Below are 18,413 nucleotides of genomic sequence, written 5' to 3'. Positions count from 1 at the left end.
AAAAGCAAAACACATTAAATTGGTTTCAAACCTCTAATTTGAAACAAGTTTGTGGTGAAACTTCAGAAAATAATAGTGAAACATTCAAGCCTYATTAGCCTTAAAATACTGAAATAAATTTTACACTTTCACTAAGGAAAGAATTCAAGCCCAGTATCAMAAGTTGGTATGCCTTTATTATTTCTTGGAAAGCCCTGATACGCTTAAACCTGCCCACCTTCGCCCACATCTACACCAGAACATGGTTTCAAAATGTAATTGCCCCTCAATTTAAAAAAAAAAAAAGAATATTTACTACTCTTAAAAGAGAAAGCTAAAATCTATAGTGCRAACCTTTTCATGCTGGCAYGATGCAACTKATCATGACTCAATGTCTGTCAGTCAGGATGTTGTCTTCCGTTCCTCTAAACCACATTCAGAATAGCAGAYGTACAGCTAYAGCACAGAGGAACTCAACACAAGAGGAAACTCTTCAGCTAAATCTACTCACACCTGWGAAATTCCATAATACAYTCACTTGACCCCCACAACTCAGACTAAAGGGCTGAAAGCAAGAAAAGAATGGTTGTAAAGTTACACTAGCCTTAATTCCTCTTTTCCCTTTCCTGGCTGGTGCTGCTCAGAAGCAGATCAGAACCCGGGCAAGTAGCCACATCACAGAAGGCCACTGTAGTGGTTTCACAGCAGGTGACAGGAAGGCTGATGAGACTTGAAAGGAGAGGTGGGTCAGGAGGAGAGAAGGTGTGATGTAGGGGTCCCTAAAGGAGTCAGCACTCCAAGTACCACCTCCTCAAGTAAGTAGAAAAAAAAAAAAACCAGCAAAGCTATATGATTATTGGCAAGGCTTTATATATATCTTMTCATGCTACTATCAAGATAATTGGCAGGCACTCAGCTGAGACTCTTCACGGTCATTAGCAAACAGCTGCTCTGATAAGGCACGAGTTCATTTCAGCTGAAACTCTACTTTGTTAAAAGTCTAGTCCAGTAATTAAACCTAGTATGTTTAAAGGCAAAATGTCAATATAAAATAGAAACAAACTTGGGAGTTTATATATGAACTGCAAATGACAGAAACACTTCTAAAATCTTCAGTTCTAAGTATTTGTCAACCAATTGCRTATTGCATTGGTATTTATATCTGAAACACCAAGTTTTTGGAAATAAAACAGAGAGCCCTAAAGCAAGAGTGTGGAGCTTAATTTTTTTTTTTTTTAGGTATGGAGAAATGGTAAATCAAGAAATCAAAGTCCATGTGGTGAGGAAAATAACTGAACTAAATAAAAACAACTAGAATGCAGAGCTTTTTGTAAGTTCATTGACACCCAGGGTTTTTTTAGGAATTAACAATGTATCTTACAAAGAATGTTTGGATTCAAGCAGATTAATATATACTTCTGAAGGCATTTTTCTCCTTAAATGATTCATTTTTTTTCCTTTCTTGACTTTTGAATTCTTGATATAGGCAGGGAAAAAAACCCTCATTTCACATATCCATCAAATTTCCCTTTTACATTTGTTGAAACTGTAACACAGTGACCCATTCAAAATTGTGGATTTTGGATAATCCAAAACAAACTCCAAATTCATTCAGCCAGAATACCTCTGAGGCCACCATGAGCCTGGCCCTAGTAAAATTATAATAGCATCTTTGTAACCAGTCTTTGGAGCCAACCCCTTTGACTCAAGTGGAACAAATTTTCAGTCTAAAAATAAGACAGATATAGCAGAGTCATTCACTTAGTACATTCATTTGTCCTTTCACACCTGTTTTGCTAGAACACTGTAGGAAATAGCTCTTGCTACACCACGRTGCCTTAAGGGGYGAGTACCAGGAGGATCTTCATTCTRAACAGCAGCTCAAGCAGCAAAACATCTGGAYTTCCTACAACGTCAGGAAGTAAACTAAGTTAACTGAATCCTAGTGCATGTATGTCCTGTCCACCTGAAGCTTAAATGAAGATCTCTGGTTCAGTTACTTTTCTATGTACAARTGGGGGTGAGGGGAAACTTTCCAGTCCACAGAGCAACTTCAAGAATGCTGACATTTACACAGCTGAAGTAACTGGTTCACAGAAGCATAAAAAAATTAAAATGCTTGCTTACCAAGATACACATTGTATAGATACAACAACATTTTAATGCTGTTAATAAGTCTATAAAGTTAATAAAGAACCAAAGCACTTTAGTTCTTCAAGCTCTACTATTTGTTTGGCAGCTCCCTGCTGCAGCATGAGCAATAGTTCAGCTCTCAGCTGGGGATACTGGGGAAGAGGTTAGCTGTAGGAGAAACATGTGAATGGCAAAACATGGAAAAATTATATGAGTCAGTTGTTAGATCTAGGGAAAACAACTAGAAACGTACAGTGATGAACTGCAAAAGGCAAGAATCTGCTCTTCCAGCCCTGCTTATACCTTWACAGTGACTACTAAACCAATTAATATGACTGTTGTGAACTGCTTTCTCTAATAGAAGAAAAGCAAAGCCACCTRAAAGAGACAGTGAGGCAAGACAGGGGAATTACAGAAGCAACCAAGGCAACTGTGCTTAAGGTTGCAATGTGATGCTGAATCATACCCTGTGGTCATAATCATAAAGCACTATCTRTTCTCTTGCTCTTTAAAAAGCAGAACTTACTTTTCTTTTTGTAAACATGACTTAATCTATACCAAGTTAATAGTTGCTATTAAAAGCAGCTGTCATAAAAAGCCAGCCTTTTTGCTTGATGTATTTCTTCTAGTGCCTTTGTTGCAAGGCAGCAATTTTTCTTCTTTTGACATGCTTATTGTGCCAAGAGTTCAAGTAGGAACATCCTGACAGATACATGATGACAACAGCTCTGTTAAGTCTTATACTTTGGAGTTCTAAGTTCGAAATTTTCACCGGGATTCATGGAGCCCTTGAGAAATACAGACATTGATTGCTAGATAGCACAATGTTTTTAAGAACATTGCAGGCTCTTAAATTTCAAACCAGCAATCTCCTAGCTGTTTATAAATCAGTTTATAAGCACCACTATAGGAATAGGAAGAATGGACAACTGAGTATAGCTTACCTTCAATCTCCATTTAGCTTGAGCTATAGTTATCACCTCAGCCATCTGTACTCTTCCTTTGGAAAGACAATGTTCCATCCACAGAACTTTTATTGTACTGACAAAACTTTCCAGCTGCAATCAGGCCCAAGCTCAAACCTCCCTGGCAGTTACCACACATTGCCCTTCACCCCTTTATTTTAACAACTCTTAATTTCTTTGAGGAAGCTGAGCMGTGCACAACCCTCTGCCTGCCCTCCGCAGTCACTTAGCTCTGCCTCCATCAAGAGCTTACTCAGACAGAGAGAACCAGGTCTTACATTTTACAGAGCTCTATCCAAACACATGCACAGAGAATATTYTTCTGGTCAGTTAGGATACATCTTCAGACAGCCTTCAAACAGCAGGGCATCCCAGGAAAGTTTTCAATAGAATCAGCTGATCAATTCATGTTGCTTTATTKTATTGTTAGTCCCATTACTTCTGCTCCGTATTTTGATAACTACCCAAATCATTAACACATCTCAACATTCCAATTTTGTGAATCACCAGTATACACCAATATACACAGGGTTACTTATTCATGCTGACAAATTTCCTTCCCACTTTAMACCAAGAACATTGAAAAAAGATATAAAAGTTTTTAGCACATCTTACCAGAAATATACACATACACAGTGTATTTACACAGAGATCTAGAAAAATATAAAAATGGCCTGGAAAACTATGCTGTTCACTAAATGACACAGCGATTTATGGTCTTCCTTGCCTTCTGTGGTCRTTTTCCATGCCCTCTCCTGCTCCTTGCTGTTTTAAGAATTGTCTTGGTGATGAAGGACAAAAAGGGGATGTGTCTAAGGGGAGGTGACTAGAGGATGGGGTAACATAGAGAGAGCTGCCTCTAGAGGTAAAGGGGAGCACAGAGCAAGGCCAAACAGTTTAAGGCCAGCAACAAYGGTGAAACCCATCCTCATGCCTCTCAGGTGGGATACCAGCAATTGTTCAGGACAGGATTGGAAGGGCCTTGAGGGACACCATATGAAGAGCAACTGAAGTCACTTGGCCTGTTGAGCCTGAGGAAGAAAATACTGAGGGGAGTCTACAATTTCCTCATGAGGGGAAGAGGAAGGGACAGGCACTGATCTCTTCTCTCTGGTGTCCAGTGACGACACTCAAGGGAATGGCCTGAAGTTGGGTCAGGGGAGGTTTAAACTGGATATCAGGAAAAAGTTTTTCACCCAGAGGGTGGCTGGGCATTGGAACARGCTCCTCAGGRAAGTGGTCACAGCCACRCTACACCAATGTGATGAAGTTCCAGACTTAAAAAAATGCTCTCAGCAACATGCTATGACTCTTGGGGCTGTTCTGTGTAGGGTTAAGAGTCTGACATTACAATCCTTGTGAGTCCCTTCCAATTTAGCATATTCTGTGATTGTGGGACAGAAGAAAACAGCTCCTGGGAGGCCTTGAGCAGAGCTATACCAGGACAAGATACACTAAGCAGCACCTGACCAAGTAAGGTGTGCTGTACTSCAAGCCTTCTCAGTAACTGCCCTGTCCCAAAGGCTCCCTTTAAAGAGCGATTCTGAGGCTCATCAAAAAGGTGTCATGGAAATCCCATGTAGGAAAAAAAAAATTTAAAAATCTTAAATCAAGGTCTGGCACTCCAGGCACTCGCCTGGATCACTCATTATTGTACAGGAACATCAGCACAGTAACAGTTCTCAGTTCATGGTGTTACAGAAGACTGCATGAATAAAAGGTCTTCACACATTTCCCAGTAATTCCCCTCATATCACAGACAGTGCTTTCTCTGCCTTCTGCAGCTATTTTCTGTTCCAGCCAAGACAGTTCAAAGGAGGCAAGATTAGACCTGGGCAGGGTATTTGAAGTGCTGTAAATGTAGTTTAGTAACACAYCAGCCAAGGTAGGTTGGGTGGGTTGTGCTTATAGGAAATGGCCCCATGGGATCCTGACCATTTTTAAGAGCAGTGTCAAAGCAAGTGTTTTCCCATGTCTGTAGGGCTGCAACAACAGCTCACTGATTTGCCTGTGGTTGGGAAGTCCACACTRTGGACTCAAGTGAATGGGACTAAATGTGGCAATGTAAAACTCCAGTTCAAGAAAGCAGACAGGCAGTTACAATACTATTTTTAAATTTATGTCCAGCCAAGGTTTGATTCTGATAACTTAGAATGCTGGATCAAGCTAGAATAACCTTCATTCACAGTCAGGTTGAACAGGGCTCAGAGCAACCTGAGCCTGTTGAAGATGTCCCTGCCCATTGCAGGGCAAATTGATCTATATGACCTTTAAAGRTCCYTTCCAAACAAAACTATTCTATGATCTACGTATGAGATAAACATCAGAACTTGAACTGCAAATACGTGAACCTAGCTGGAAATGCACACAAATACTTTTTGCTTAAAGCATTACCCCTATAAAYGAAACCCTAGTGATTAGTAATGATTTTATTCCTGATCATTACTACCTTACATAATTTTCCCTTATCTGTTCAAACCATAAGTTTAAAATACTGTGGTAATTGAGCTAATAGAAAATCTAATAGAACGAAAATAATGTCAGTTAAGTGACTTGATAAAATGTAACAGGAAATGGACTGCACCAACAATTTTTCAGTGCCATGGAGACCATCCTTCTGATTAGCTAAGAGACAGGGGAAAGTAAATCTTGGAAATTCATATCATTTGACACACTACAATAATGTGATATTAAAAACACTGACCATAGGCTCATTATTTTATGCAATTACTGCCCATTATTCTCAGACAATGAGTCTGAGTGCCTCGCAATAAATCCCAAGACTCAAAATCAATCCTATTTCAGATTGGTTTTATTTCAATTGTTAAGTAAAGGCATCTACTTTAGCCAAAATATTTTTCTTTTTTCAAAGGAACCTTAAATTCAATTAAGAGCTCCTATAAAGATTCATAAATAAAGCCTCATCCATTTACAATAGGCCTCTAGTAATGAAAAATTTCAGTCTGAAGTAGTTATTTCATCTTAAAATATAGTTCTTATAAAATTTGCTCAAGATTTTTCCTGTGACAATGTCTTTTCTATCACACCCATTTATCTAGAGATACTTCATTAGATTTGCATATCTCCATCCTGAACTACATCACACACTGCCTTTTCATCTCCCAAGCTCTTCAAACATGGTCTGGTTTATATCATAACCTATGATGAAATGATTATGAAAGTCTAGATGCTAAAATACTTTTTTCCTTAACTTGTCAATACATTCAAGAAAACCCACCTCTCTTACACAACTGAGACAAGATGGGACAAGACACAACCGAGAACTGTTTTAGTCATGAGATTTGATGACATTTCCCATAGAATGGCAAAAAACAAAAGAAAAAGGATGTAGATATCATTCACATCCAATCTTTCCTCCTACGAAGACACAGGGTTTCACCACTGCTTGACCTCTGTCTTGTCAAACAGTGACTCAGAAAGTTAGTTGATGTTACAAAAAAAAAAGTAAAAGGCTCCCAATGTACATTCAGTATCAGACAAAGACCCTAAAGCCACATTATATTTAAATTACTTAATGACAATACTCTCATCAAAAGGGACCACCCCAAGCTATACATGTAACACTGCCATACACCCATAGTGCRTTTCATCAGTGTCATTACCATGCCTGCAGTGTGACCTGAGCAATTACWCAAGGTGAGCTGGGTAACTGCAGCACTGTAAGGGTCAGGACAAGTTGAATTCATGGAGCACACCCAGTTCCACAGCATGTCCATGGGAGGTTAACWCCAGAAAACTCAAGTCTGATTACAGCCTTACTGCAAAAGTAGCACTTTCTCGCAATGTTTAGTTCCAACTTTTCCATTTCCCATGGGTTAACTCTGAAACSGAATAGATGATTTGGGTCTTCTATGCAAAGTGACATTGAGAAATTACTTTGGGTATTGGTCATCAGGCTGTTCCAGATGATTAAACCACATTGACATAAGAAAAATGGGATAATAGTCAAAAAGCACTAGTTGGTGTTCCATATGAAGGCTGTGAAGTGTAATAAAAATCAAAGACACATTGGTATCAAGTAGCTATATTGATTATCTTCCACTGTCACACAAGGGGATACTTTTCAGAAGAAAAAGCCAAATGCACACAGTGAATTCAGAAGAGCTAATTTTTCAGTGGGTCAGGGAAACACTGATATATTGACCACTTCCTTGTGAAACACTACAGTTAAAATCAACTGCACATATGCTTTCCACTTTATATATGTGAGCCTATGAGGCATGGGAGTAATTTCAAATTGGTAAGTAGCATCTAATTAATGTGGACGACACACCAGCTGCTACTCTTTCAGTATCAGAAAGTCTTAGCATTCTGAGGTGACAGTACCACACTTCCAAGTCTTTTGAAGCAAGCAGAATTATCTTATCTGTCCATATTCTCCCATGCTGTCCATATTCTTCCATGCTGTCCATATTCTTCATTCTGCTGTCTTGTTTTTAGCAGAAAGCCTTGAAGCATGGCTTTGCTCCTCAAGTGATCTCTTGAAGCATTCAAGTACTTTTATAACCACTTTTCAAGTTCTTTCTTTRGGGTCAATTGTCACTACCAAAGTTTGATGACTATGAAGAAATGCTTTTAAGAGAATCGTCGAATCTGTGTTCTGCTCTAAGCACTAGAACTGATCCCATTTAGCTAGATAGTGCCAAAGTCAGAGTAGGCTTACTGTGAACTGCTTAAACTGTTCAAACACCAGAAGTGAAAAATCCCAGYGCCTTGAATGMAAAAGAAAACTGTTTYYTGACAGATAACCTGTGCATACTTCAGGAAACATTTAGGGCAGTTTCAAACTTCTCACGTGGTGTGACACTTAGCATCTGCTTTAGAAAATCAGTTTTTCTGTTGGTTCATGAGAGACAAAATCAGTTTTGCATTTTAGGGGATAACTTAAATATTGAAAGAGATGCAGCTCTTACTTTTCAATGTTTTTCTCTAGAAAATACTTACACTTCCRAGGTCAATAATGAAACAATCTCCTTTGTTGAAGCTGGTCCATGCCAGGGGGACTTCTGTGGCTCTTACAACTCTCCTGCCCTTGATATGCAGCAGCCTCTGGGCACTCAGATCATTCGTAACAACATGATTAAATCCAGAGGCAACACCACCTGCCTGAAAAAAAACAAAACAAAGCAGCCAGAAAGCTTTATTTCTGCAAAATTACTGGCTTTTTTGCTACAGATGAGGAGCTAGCCATAGCAAAAATGGTTTATGCAGTAAGAAAGCCAAAATAATGTACTGTTGYGTCCTGACTACAGACCAGACAGACACCACTGCTGCTGAACTCTCAGSTGTGAACCTTAAGCCAAGTGAGCAGGTGTCACCCTGATTCAAAGGGTTTTCAAATAAACAGGGAAAGGAAAAACACAGAATTTACAGCACTCTCCTGTCTCCTTCGGAGGATGAGGTAATACTGAACCCCACTGCTAGGACAAAAGTCAAGGACTGAGGAAAAGCAAAGAAATATGCAACTTCTTTCAAAGTTTTCCAAACTTGAATCTCAGAGGTCCGTGGCGTTTTAGTCCCTGGTTATGTGTATATRGATAATTCCACAGCAGCTGTAATTTTATGAAAGGAATACATGCAACTTAGGAGTCAACCTAGCAAGGAGTACCAAGTAGGGGAAGTGAGAGCAAACTGTTGATTTACAATCTGTTAGTGTAAAAATAAGCAATCCTGTAAACTGGCTTGGATGTCTACCTCTGTGAGGCAGCATTCTCCACTCCTCTGCCAGACACAGACCTTGGGTTGAAACAGAAACTGGCTCTTGAAATTACAAAGAATGTAAAATTTGGACATGTCACTGCCAAGCTCACTCATGCAAGCAGGCAAAAGCTTAAAATTGGTGGTGTAGACAGTGAGAAGTTACGAACTTCATAATGGGAAAAAAAGGGCTAACTAAGCCATGGTTACCAGAGCTTCTACTGTGGGGATATTCTCAGGAGATACATGACTTCATTCTCTAAAAAAAAACCACAAGTGTTGCAAAAAAAAAGTTACCTTTCAGTTATTCAGCCTCTGGAAGTGACACAAGGACACTGACACTACACCTTTCCAAAAGACAAAATTTTTAAAAAAAAGTATTGGGAGGTTGTTTTCTCTATTTCAGAAAAAAAACAAAAAACAAACCAACAAACTGCAGTAGGACTCCAAAAGCATCGTTTTTAGGTTCAAGTGATGTTCTGGTCTTTTCGACTCTATTCATGKTTCTTACCATTTGAGCACACTCAGTTCTGCATTTGAACAAAATTATTCAGCCTGTAAGCCAGAAATTACTTCTGTGAGATTTAACACCTCCCAGACACAGAGAGTCCCTACTGTGAGCACCCTTAGACACACATGTATGAAATCTCAGGATAGCTTTATTTTGGGAGGAAAAAATATTGTGAAAGGTTTTCACATATCAGAAGAGGCACTGACAAACAAGCTGCTGYTTTCTGTACAAACACTGGGACTCCTACAGTTTAAGATGGGTAGTTCAGATGTAAACCCACAAAGCATTAAGAAACCATTTAAAGAAAGCATTTAAAAATCTCCATTTACAAAGAAAAACATTTGATTTTCATGTGGGGAACAATACAATTTCAGAACATATTCTGACAGACTCTTTACCTTGTATTTAATACCTCCTTTGAAGTAACCCACAAACTCAGTAGATTCATATCCTTGAATTTCTCTACTCTGYACAGGCTTTCCTCCTAAATAGTCATCCATTTGAACAGCAAAGATAGCTGCAGCTGTGCTTTCATCCTGGGTGCATTCTTTCCCTGAAAGAAGAGGAAATATGCTGATAAAGCATTAATATAACTTTGAATTCTGTTGGAGAAATGATTTTTGCAACAAGTGGGCACTGCCTTCAGCAGGTTGTATAACCCATGTTTATGTGGCAACAAAGCAYTGAATCATAACCTTGTTCACCACCAAATAACATGATCTTCCAGAACATTTCTTGACTATTTGCAGAACTGCATTCATAAGGAAAAAGGAGTGAAAAATAGTGAAGTTCATCTTCTCTTAGAATCTTCAAACAAAATAATTTAATTTAGTTTAGCATAGCAAGTGTCTGACATAATGATTTTTGGACTTTGAGCTRAAGGGCAAAGAAAGAAAGGTCATATGAGAGGACTGTCTGGATGGTAAACCATATATTTATGCTAAGAACAACTCACCAAGCCATAAAGCCAAAATAATTCGAAAGCACTCCTCCTGACACTATAATGCTAGCAAGATATTTTGCCTGGTACAGCTGGGAGAAAGGAAAGCAGCTTTGGGGCTCGGATATTTGCTTCATGAGATCACACTTTGTTTTGTACCTTACAGAGATTARCCTCTTTCCAGGACTGTGGTAAAATAGCCTCTTGACCCAGTGTGCTGATGGCCTAATCATGCTGAAAACAGKCTGTATATTAAACCAAAGCTTTTAACGTGTGCCCATACATTTTTAATGAACRTTTTCAGCAGTTTTGATTGTTTCAAGGAAAGCACAAATAAAATCAAGTTTTAAAAAAACAGACTTCTCAGTAACTATAGAAGAATAACGAAAAGTGAGTCTTCCATTTAGTTCCCAATCACTCCATGATAGAAGAACTGTTTTCCAATATGCTTCCTCAGACCTGGTACCGCCTTAAAGTTGGTGGTAAAGCTGTGGGTGTGTTTTGTTTACTTTTCTAAATAGAGGTATTCATATCCATTAGGACTAGATCCTTCCAAATTATTACTTGCAATTACATAACAGGGTTCAGAGTTGAAGAAGAATGGTTTTTGAACAGACTCAGAGATAACAACTATTAACAGACTTGGTCTCAGGGCTGTTATGCAATAAAATATCCAGTGAAACTCAAAAAAAAAAAATCAAATGAACATCAGTCCAAGCATAACGTTTCAAGCTTGTATGAAAACTAGATTTACCTTACAGTCTGAGGCACAAACAGCTATAAATAAGCCAGAACATAAAGGAAAAGGAACAAGTTTTTATCAAATGTGGTGTTGGTTCACATGGACAGATCTTACGACTTCATCTCTGGGGACAAGGGTCAAAACATAGGCAAAAAACACCATGCATGATTTTTTAAAAGATAGTAAGTGGGGTATAGCCAATCTTACTCCCATAAGTAGTCTCAAACTGGCACAATAAATGCTGTTTATATTAGTGATAGTTTCAAGCCCAGACAGCTCCCTTGGGATTAGTAGTACAGCTACTAAGGCATCCCTCAAGTGCCAATAGAGACAACCGAGCCARGATGTCTGAGCAACGTTAAAAATGGATACAGCTGCAGTGATACAGATCCACCTTGGTTGCCTGGCCATGCCAAGTGTTGATACACCCAGGTTAGCTGGGTTAGTCAGAAATTATTCAATCTCAACAGCATGCCAGCATATGTGAGATATTTGCTAAAACAGCAGCTTCCCCATAGGAAGTTTCAGCATGGCAGAACAACTGTGGGATCACTTTACCCACAGGATGCCAGTCACAACTCAAGATGGTCAGCACATCATGGTCACAGACCATCCTCCTGTGTACCTTCTCTTAATCCCTTGGGCATGCCCCAACAAGGTATTAGGAGGACCTTTGCCACCAGGTAATAGGAAAATTTGATGTTCTGCTTTCATTCTGAATATGGGGAGTCTTTTTTGCTGCTCAGAATCCATTTACACTCATAGCCACAATATGTGGATGCCACAATAACATACCACAGATGACAGCTAAGAGGAGGACTGTGTCACCAAATGGCAAGGCCCTTGTAAGTACCTAAACCAAAGGCKGCAGTGTTTCTACCTATCACAAGAATTCTTTCTTTTCATCCTAAAGTCTGAGGGACAGCGGCTGCTGCAGCTGTCCAGAGGCACTTCTGGGAGTTCAGAAAAACACCATTGTGATCTTCCTGGCCCACAGGTTATAGAGTCTTTACTCACAATGTGTACATAACAGCAGTGTGAATTAGTTATAGATACTAAAATGATCCTACAGCTCTTGCCCTGTGTGTGCCTGACCTTCCCCACACACCTTGTTTGAAGTCCTGCTGCTAGGAGTGCGCCAAAGGTTTGAGATTTTTCTACCCTACTGCAGAACTATCTTCCAAGCAGGGAGGAATTTAGCAGCAGTGAGCCACCCTGCCAGCTGCACAGCAACAGCAAGTGTCCGGATCTGAAGCCATTTAGAGTATCTGGACAGCACCACATCAGCACAAAATGTGCATCAATGTGTACAACTAAAGCTATTCAGCCACCAGCAATGAGGTGWWAATTGCTGCAAATGTGAGTCACTGYTCTGCCTTCCCTTCCCAAGAGTTGCAAAGAGTCCTTACATCATTCCCTGTGATGTGCCTACTAGATCTCCACTAAGACATGAGTAGTTCCAGCTTCATTAACAAAGATCTAACCAGGCAAACCCTGACACTAACTAGCAGCACTGCTGACAGAAAAGCCTCTGCCTGGAATTTATTTACACTRCCATCTATGATTATACTCTTAACCAGAGACAGACACTATCCTGTTTGCCAGCTGGAAAACTCCTAACACATGCAAAACTCAAGACTCAAACACAAAATTCAACATTTATGCAGAAACTATCCCAGCTGTACCTGCAATTCTTTTTCAATGCATGCAAAAGCACAATGAGAACTACAGCAGCTCAAGCACAACGATGTTAATGCACAATCTTTAGGTGAATTCTTTGAGATGACTGCTGACAAACACAAACTTGCTGGTCAAACAAGAAAAAAGTAATAGGTTCCAGACAGCTACACAACAACCACTGTGACAAGATGACTTTGTGCCCAGATGGGGAAATCACATGAAACCTCCAGGAGATGAGGAAGTCTTGAAAGACGCATCTTTATGCAAGACTTCAATTTTGATGTGAAGTATGCTAGTCAAGGTGGAAGGCAAAAGACATCRGCCCACTTGCAATCCCAATAGGCTGTTAGATTGAAATTAAAGATGTTTTACAGAAAAACTGGTGTCTTTGCACGTGATCTCTGTATCATCAGAAGGCAAAATTAATCTAGTTGGAAAAGGCAACACCCAGACACTAACTAAGGCAACAAGACCACAACAAGGGAGACGGCCAAGAGRAAATTTTCATCCAGATGGAAACAAAGCCAAGAAAACTCTTCAYGTGAGTGAAGGCAGGATTTCACTCGTGAATCTCTGTTGGGTGCAGCCAAGGCTTTAACACTTCAGCACTTTTCCAAACACCACRAAGTGAGCAAGTATCCACCTTTCTTCCGCACCCCACCGTCCCACCACTCAGTCCCCCAGCATCGGAAGGGGTGAGGCCACACATCACCGCGATCCTTGCTGTCACCCCTACTTCTACCTCCACCTCGACTACCTCCCTTGGGAAGGCTCGCACCCCCAGCCCCTCTGAGAAGGGCGGGGAAAGGCCAGTCCCCGATGCCCCGCAAGCCCCTCAGCAGCAGGGCGGGGTAAAGCCGCCCCCGATGCCCCGCAAGCCCCTCAGCAGCAGGGCGGCACTGGGCCTGCCCGCGCCCCCCGCGGCCCCTCAGCCCCTACCGAGCCAGTAGTGCAGGCGGTAGGCGACATTGGCCCCGCGGCGCTCCGTGCGCAGCACCAGGTACGCGTCCCCCACGAAGAAGTCTCCGTGGAGGCTCGGGGGSACCGGCACCAGCTCCAGCCGCTCGACGCGCCACACCTGCAGCCCACTCTGCTGCCCGGCCTCGGCGAACGCCGGCGGGGGCCGCTCGGGAGCCATGGCTGGAAGCGCGGAGTTCATGGGGCCGGAGCGCCCGCGCTGCCTTTATAGCGGCGGGCGCGGCCCGGGCGGGGCGGAGCGGGGCCGGCCCCGGGATGTGCCTGTCCCGGCCCTGGGATGTGCCTGTCCCAGCCCTGACAGCAGCTCCCGGGCAGGCTGGGCTCCTGTTTAGTTACGAGTTTTTAAAACGCCCGTAAAACAAACTCACCCGGAGTCTCTTCTGCTTCTGTGCCCAGCGCCGTAGCAGGGGTGTCATAAAAAAATCAGCCACCCTCACGGCAAACAGAGAACGTTTTTCCCATCTTCTTTTTATACTTTCTTGAGGRAAAAGGTGGCTGTGTGTACCTACTATTATCTCCCATTTAAGTGGGCACCCTGTCATCAGTTTGCCAGACAGAGGTGCCCAGGCACCTTCTGCTTTGCCCTTACTGTCTGAAATAATAGGAGAAAACGCCATAAAAGTCAAGAAAGAGAAGCACAAGTGGACTAATCCAGTGTCTTCGGATGTGGTGGCACTGYGTGGTTTGCTTCTATAATTACCACATTGCCTTGTTTGTGTGAACTGCTCACGCCAAAATACAAAGAGTTCCTATAGTTTGCACTTATGTCGGAACGCTTTTTCATCCCCGGCTGGAATATCAGAGCACAGCGCTCGTTCACCCAGTAATCTCATTTCCAGTTTTGACAGGAATCTTTTTCTAGGGGGGAGGGAGGTGGAATCTTTTTGAAGATTCCAAATGAAGCCAAGAATTTTTATAAATTCCCCTTTCTCAGAAAATTGAAAGAGTTCTGCTGGTGTTTTTCCAAAACTGCGCAACAGCCCAAAAAGTTTAAACCCACTTCCTACTTGTCTGTCTCCTTTATAAATGTTTGCTACACCGACAGGGCAATTGCAGTTTTCATTGCAGTATGAAAATTATAGCAAATCACAGTTTTCCATCTGATATTGATAGGCAGTAGATCAGTCTGGGTACAATACAGATAGATGCAGTGCAAGCTATCAGTATATCAAAATATACATTTCAGAAAGGGTTTCGTTTAGCTTCATCGTCTGATGCACCTGGATGAATTTTGAAGCTCATAATTTCCCCACTGGGTTGCTTTATCAAGTTAATACAAGAAGAGTGCAAGTATCCACCTGCAGGCAAATCAGGGCTTCCTCAGTAAATGGGAGAGGCACTGTTAAATGCAACAAAGCAGCTGGGGAGCATCTTTGCTGGCAAAAAAAAAAAAAAAAAAAAAAAAAAAAAAAAATAAAAAAAAAAAAAAAAGGGGGGGAAAAATTTGCCCGAAAAAAAAAAAAAAAAAAAGGTTTAAAAAAGTACACCATGACTAAGAAATTTGTGTAACTATCTTCTCATCTTCTCTTCATGTCTTGAGGAAAAAGATGGTCTTACATGGTGTGTATCTACTATTGTCTCCCWTTGTGGTGRGCACCCTGTCATCAGTTTGCCAGACAGAAGTGCACAGGCACCTCAGCTTTATCCTCACTGTTTATAAAAGGAAACTGCATGTGCTGTTTTGTCTAATGTCCAGTTGAACATGATTTAGGTCACCTTCACAAGTTCGTGGCCAAGCATTTTATCCCTCACTCTTCCAGGGCTGCAGTAAGCTTGCTTGATAAAATAGGTTAATTCCCAGATGAGATACCTTTTTCAAGATGTTCATCATGTGAAGAAGAAAAAGATTAAGGAAGGGTAGGCAAAAAATTCCAGCAGTTCCAGTTTCACTATAATATCAGAAATATTTTGAAATATTCAAAAGGGATTTCTCAAATTTGCCCTCCCATTTATGCCAGTTGTTCTTCTCTTTGCTTTTACTTGCTTAATTACACTAACAAGTTTTTTCTAATTGCCTGCCTTTTTGCATTGTAGTGCATTAGTTTGCTTCAGCCAGTGGGGCAGAACTTACCACATACTCTATAATTGTATGAGTTAATTAGTCTGAAGTTGTCAAGATGAACTCACTTTTGAATTGTGCTGAGTTTTGCCTGCACAGGAGCTCAAACCCGCACAGTGTTATACAGCCTCATGTCTCCTGCATGTTATACTTGTCATACCAAGATAAAATTGTTCATGCACAGATTGCACAGGATAGATTGGTTAAATTCATATCTCCTTATTTTAGCTTTAAATTTTAAATCTACTGACTAATTACTACCCTAAGTGGAATCCCTCTTGCTGCATGCTAATGCTGTTTGTTTAGCATTGGTCATTCCCAGTATTACACACCAATGAACAAAGGTTAGACACAAGAGCAGTTTAATTGTTTTGTCTCAGTGTCTGTGGCACTACTCAGACATAAAGGATGTTAGTAYTGACAGCAGTTTTCTCATGCCTGGGTTTGTCTTACTAGGATTATGTAATCACTTACTGGCTGCTGGCAAAGTAAACCTTGGATTGAAGTTTGTATCCTAAGTGCCAGGATACTTGTTTGGACTCTTCAATGTTAATTTTTGACTGTTTCCAAATCTTGCTTATGCAATCTCACTTCCAAGGAAAGTTGCACTGTCTTCTGTCTTGATCCATCTATTTTTTGTAGCAAAATTAAGAACTAGAATTGTTAACATGACAGATTTTCACAAATTTCTAAATGATCAAAAACTTTCTAACATGCTTAATCAAAACTGAAATTCCAAAGAAACAAAATTGAGAAGTATCTTAGGAGTTGCACATTCAGAAAGAATATTTATATATATTTATATATATATATATATATATATATATATATTTATATTTATATTTATATTTATATATATATTTATTTTTATATATTATTTATTTACTTTTTATGTGTTTTTGCATGTCCTTTGACATAGGAATTGAAGTGGAGAGGACTAAAAATAACATTGTTTTTGTGACTCAGAAGTCTTTGGTCAAACTGTAATTACTACGCTCATTGGAAAATACACTGTAATGGAATTTTAGACTACCTTAAGATTTCAAAGAATTTTTTTCTAATTTGCTAAAGATAATATCTTTCTAATAAACCATGGCTTTCTCAGAAGGCTGGTGGAGGATTAGTGCTGTTTTAGCTTTGTAGTAACAAGGAAAAATAATTTTGTCTCTCACCCTTTCTTGAGGGAAAGGCTGGATATAGCAGTTGGCTGCTGTCACAGCCCAGGAACACAGCGATGGGGTAAAAATRTGAATTTCTGCCTGCTCAACTGCACTGCTTGAGGCATGGCCATCTTTAAATGCCTGTCTTTTTCCCAAGTCCTGATAGATCACATAGGACTGTTAGGAGAGCTTTCTGCTCCTCGTGTATTCCTTGAAACAGCAGATTCAAATGTATTGAATTTAAAGCTTTGATATGACTCAGAGTATTTAAGGATTTACAAAAGCTTTGCCATTTTGCTCACTTATGTCCCAAATATTTTGTTATATTGAAAAAGGGATCTCTTCCTCTGAATGTATTGTTGTCATATACTCCATATATTCAGGCGGTGCATGTACACACAAGAATACCAGAATGCAATGTCCTGAGTTCTGGTTTTTGTCCCAGTCAGGGGAAAGGTTCACAAAAATACAAGGTGGTGTTTCCAGGTGACAGACACAAGGAGCCCAAAAGGGGTCCCAGGAGTTAAGCCCCAACATCTTTCCCAGCAGGAATAACATTCAGTATACACAAAGCCTAAAGTTTAAGTCCTTCTACAAAGCCTGTAGAATTACAGTTCTAGGAACTAACAATGGAAGAAATGAAAAGGAATGTGGGAGAGAGAATATTTTTAAATGTCACATGTGTTTCCTTCTACAAAGCCTATTTCTTCTTCACCCCAATTGGCAAATGCCCTCCTGAACTCTATAACCCTACCTCAACCACGGGATTACAGACATTTAGTTGAGCCTCCAGTTTCATATGACAAAGTTTGCTGTAGACAGAGTATGTGTGTCAAAACACACTCTTGCCCAAACAGTCACAGAAGTCAACCTCTGTTCTCATCTGTTTGGTTGCTGAATTACAAATCAATAGTTATTTCAGATTTACCCTAAATACTRTAAGCACTTCAGAGATCTGAGCTAAATTCTTATTCCAATATCCATCTAAAAAAAAATTACTGATAATGTAAGAACTGAAGGAGAATTAGCCATAGACAGACCCTTAAAAGCCAAGTTATCAAAACAGGCTGTAGAATTATGTTASCACTTGCTAATCCACTCCATTCTCTCATCCTATCCTGCTTGGTAGCTCAGCTTCAACCAGAGAGAACATTCTGAAGGAAGACTGAAAGCCAGCTTTCCTTCTTATTGGCAAGGTTTGAGTCATGAGGCTGCCAGATTTGAGATATGAAAAACCTGACATAAAAATATGRAGTCCTCCTTTACCTTTAGGCCAGMAATCTGGTTTCAATCCTTCAAGTCCAGAGGAAATTAGGGTGTCCAGGGCGTAGAGCTACTCTCCATGTGGCAGCTGGCTGGCTCCTCCCTGCATCCTGCTCTGCTTGTGTGAGTTCTCTCACTCACTATGGCAGTCCCTGTGCTCCCCTTACAGGCCATGAGGGATTCTTCAGTGGCACCCACCACTCTCATCTGTGCAGGTATGGACACTAGTAAATGCTGAGCAACTGAGAAGCTGTGACTCTCTAAATTCATTCTTCAGTGATGGGA

The 18,413-nt window shown here is 40.5% G+C and overlaps 1 protein-coding gene across 1 annotated transcript in view; it reads right to left on the bottom strand.

The window, feature by feature from the left end:
- The window catches only part of SCIN (scinderin), a 47,796-nt gene extending 33,956 nt beyond the window's left edge, over positions 1–13,840 (bottom strand). Inside the window, exons 1-3 of the mRNA XM_057372136.1 lie at positions 13,608–13,840; positions 9,705–9,859; positions 8,043–8,204 (exon numbers count right to left, since the gene is read on the bottom strand). Coding sequence (XP_057228119.1) covers positions 8,043–8,204; positions 9,705–9,859; positions 13,608–13,827 — 537 coding nt within the window. The 5' untranslated portion in view covers positions 13,828–13,840. The remainder of the gene's footprint in view (positions 1–8,042; positions 8,205–9,704; positions 9,860–13,607) is intronic.
- Between the last annotated feature and the right edge of the window lie 4,573 nt (positions 13,841–18,413).

This window comes from Malurus melanocephalus, unplaced genomic scaffold (genome assembly GCF_030028575.1).
Source record: "Malurus melanocephalus ecotype Western Australia unplaced genomic scaffold, MMel_1.1 scaffold_164, whole genome shotgun sequence".
NCBI classification, from domain to species: domain Eukaryota; kingdom Metazoa; phylum Chordata; class Aves; order Passeriformes; family Maluridae; genus Malurus; species Malurus melanocephalus.
This window is presented reverse-complemented; position numbering and strand designations above follow the sequence as displayed.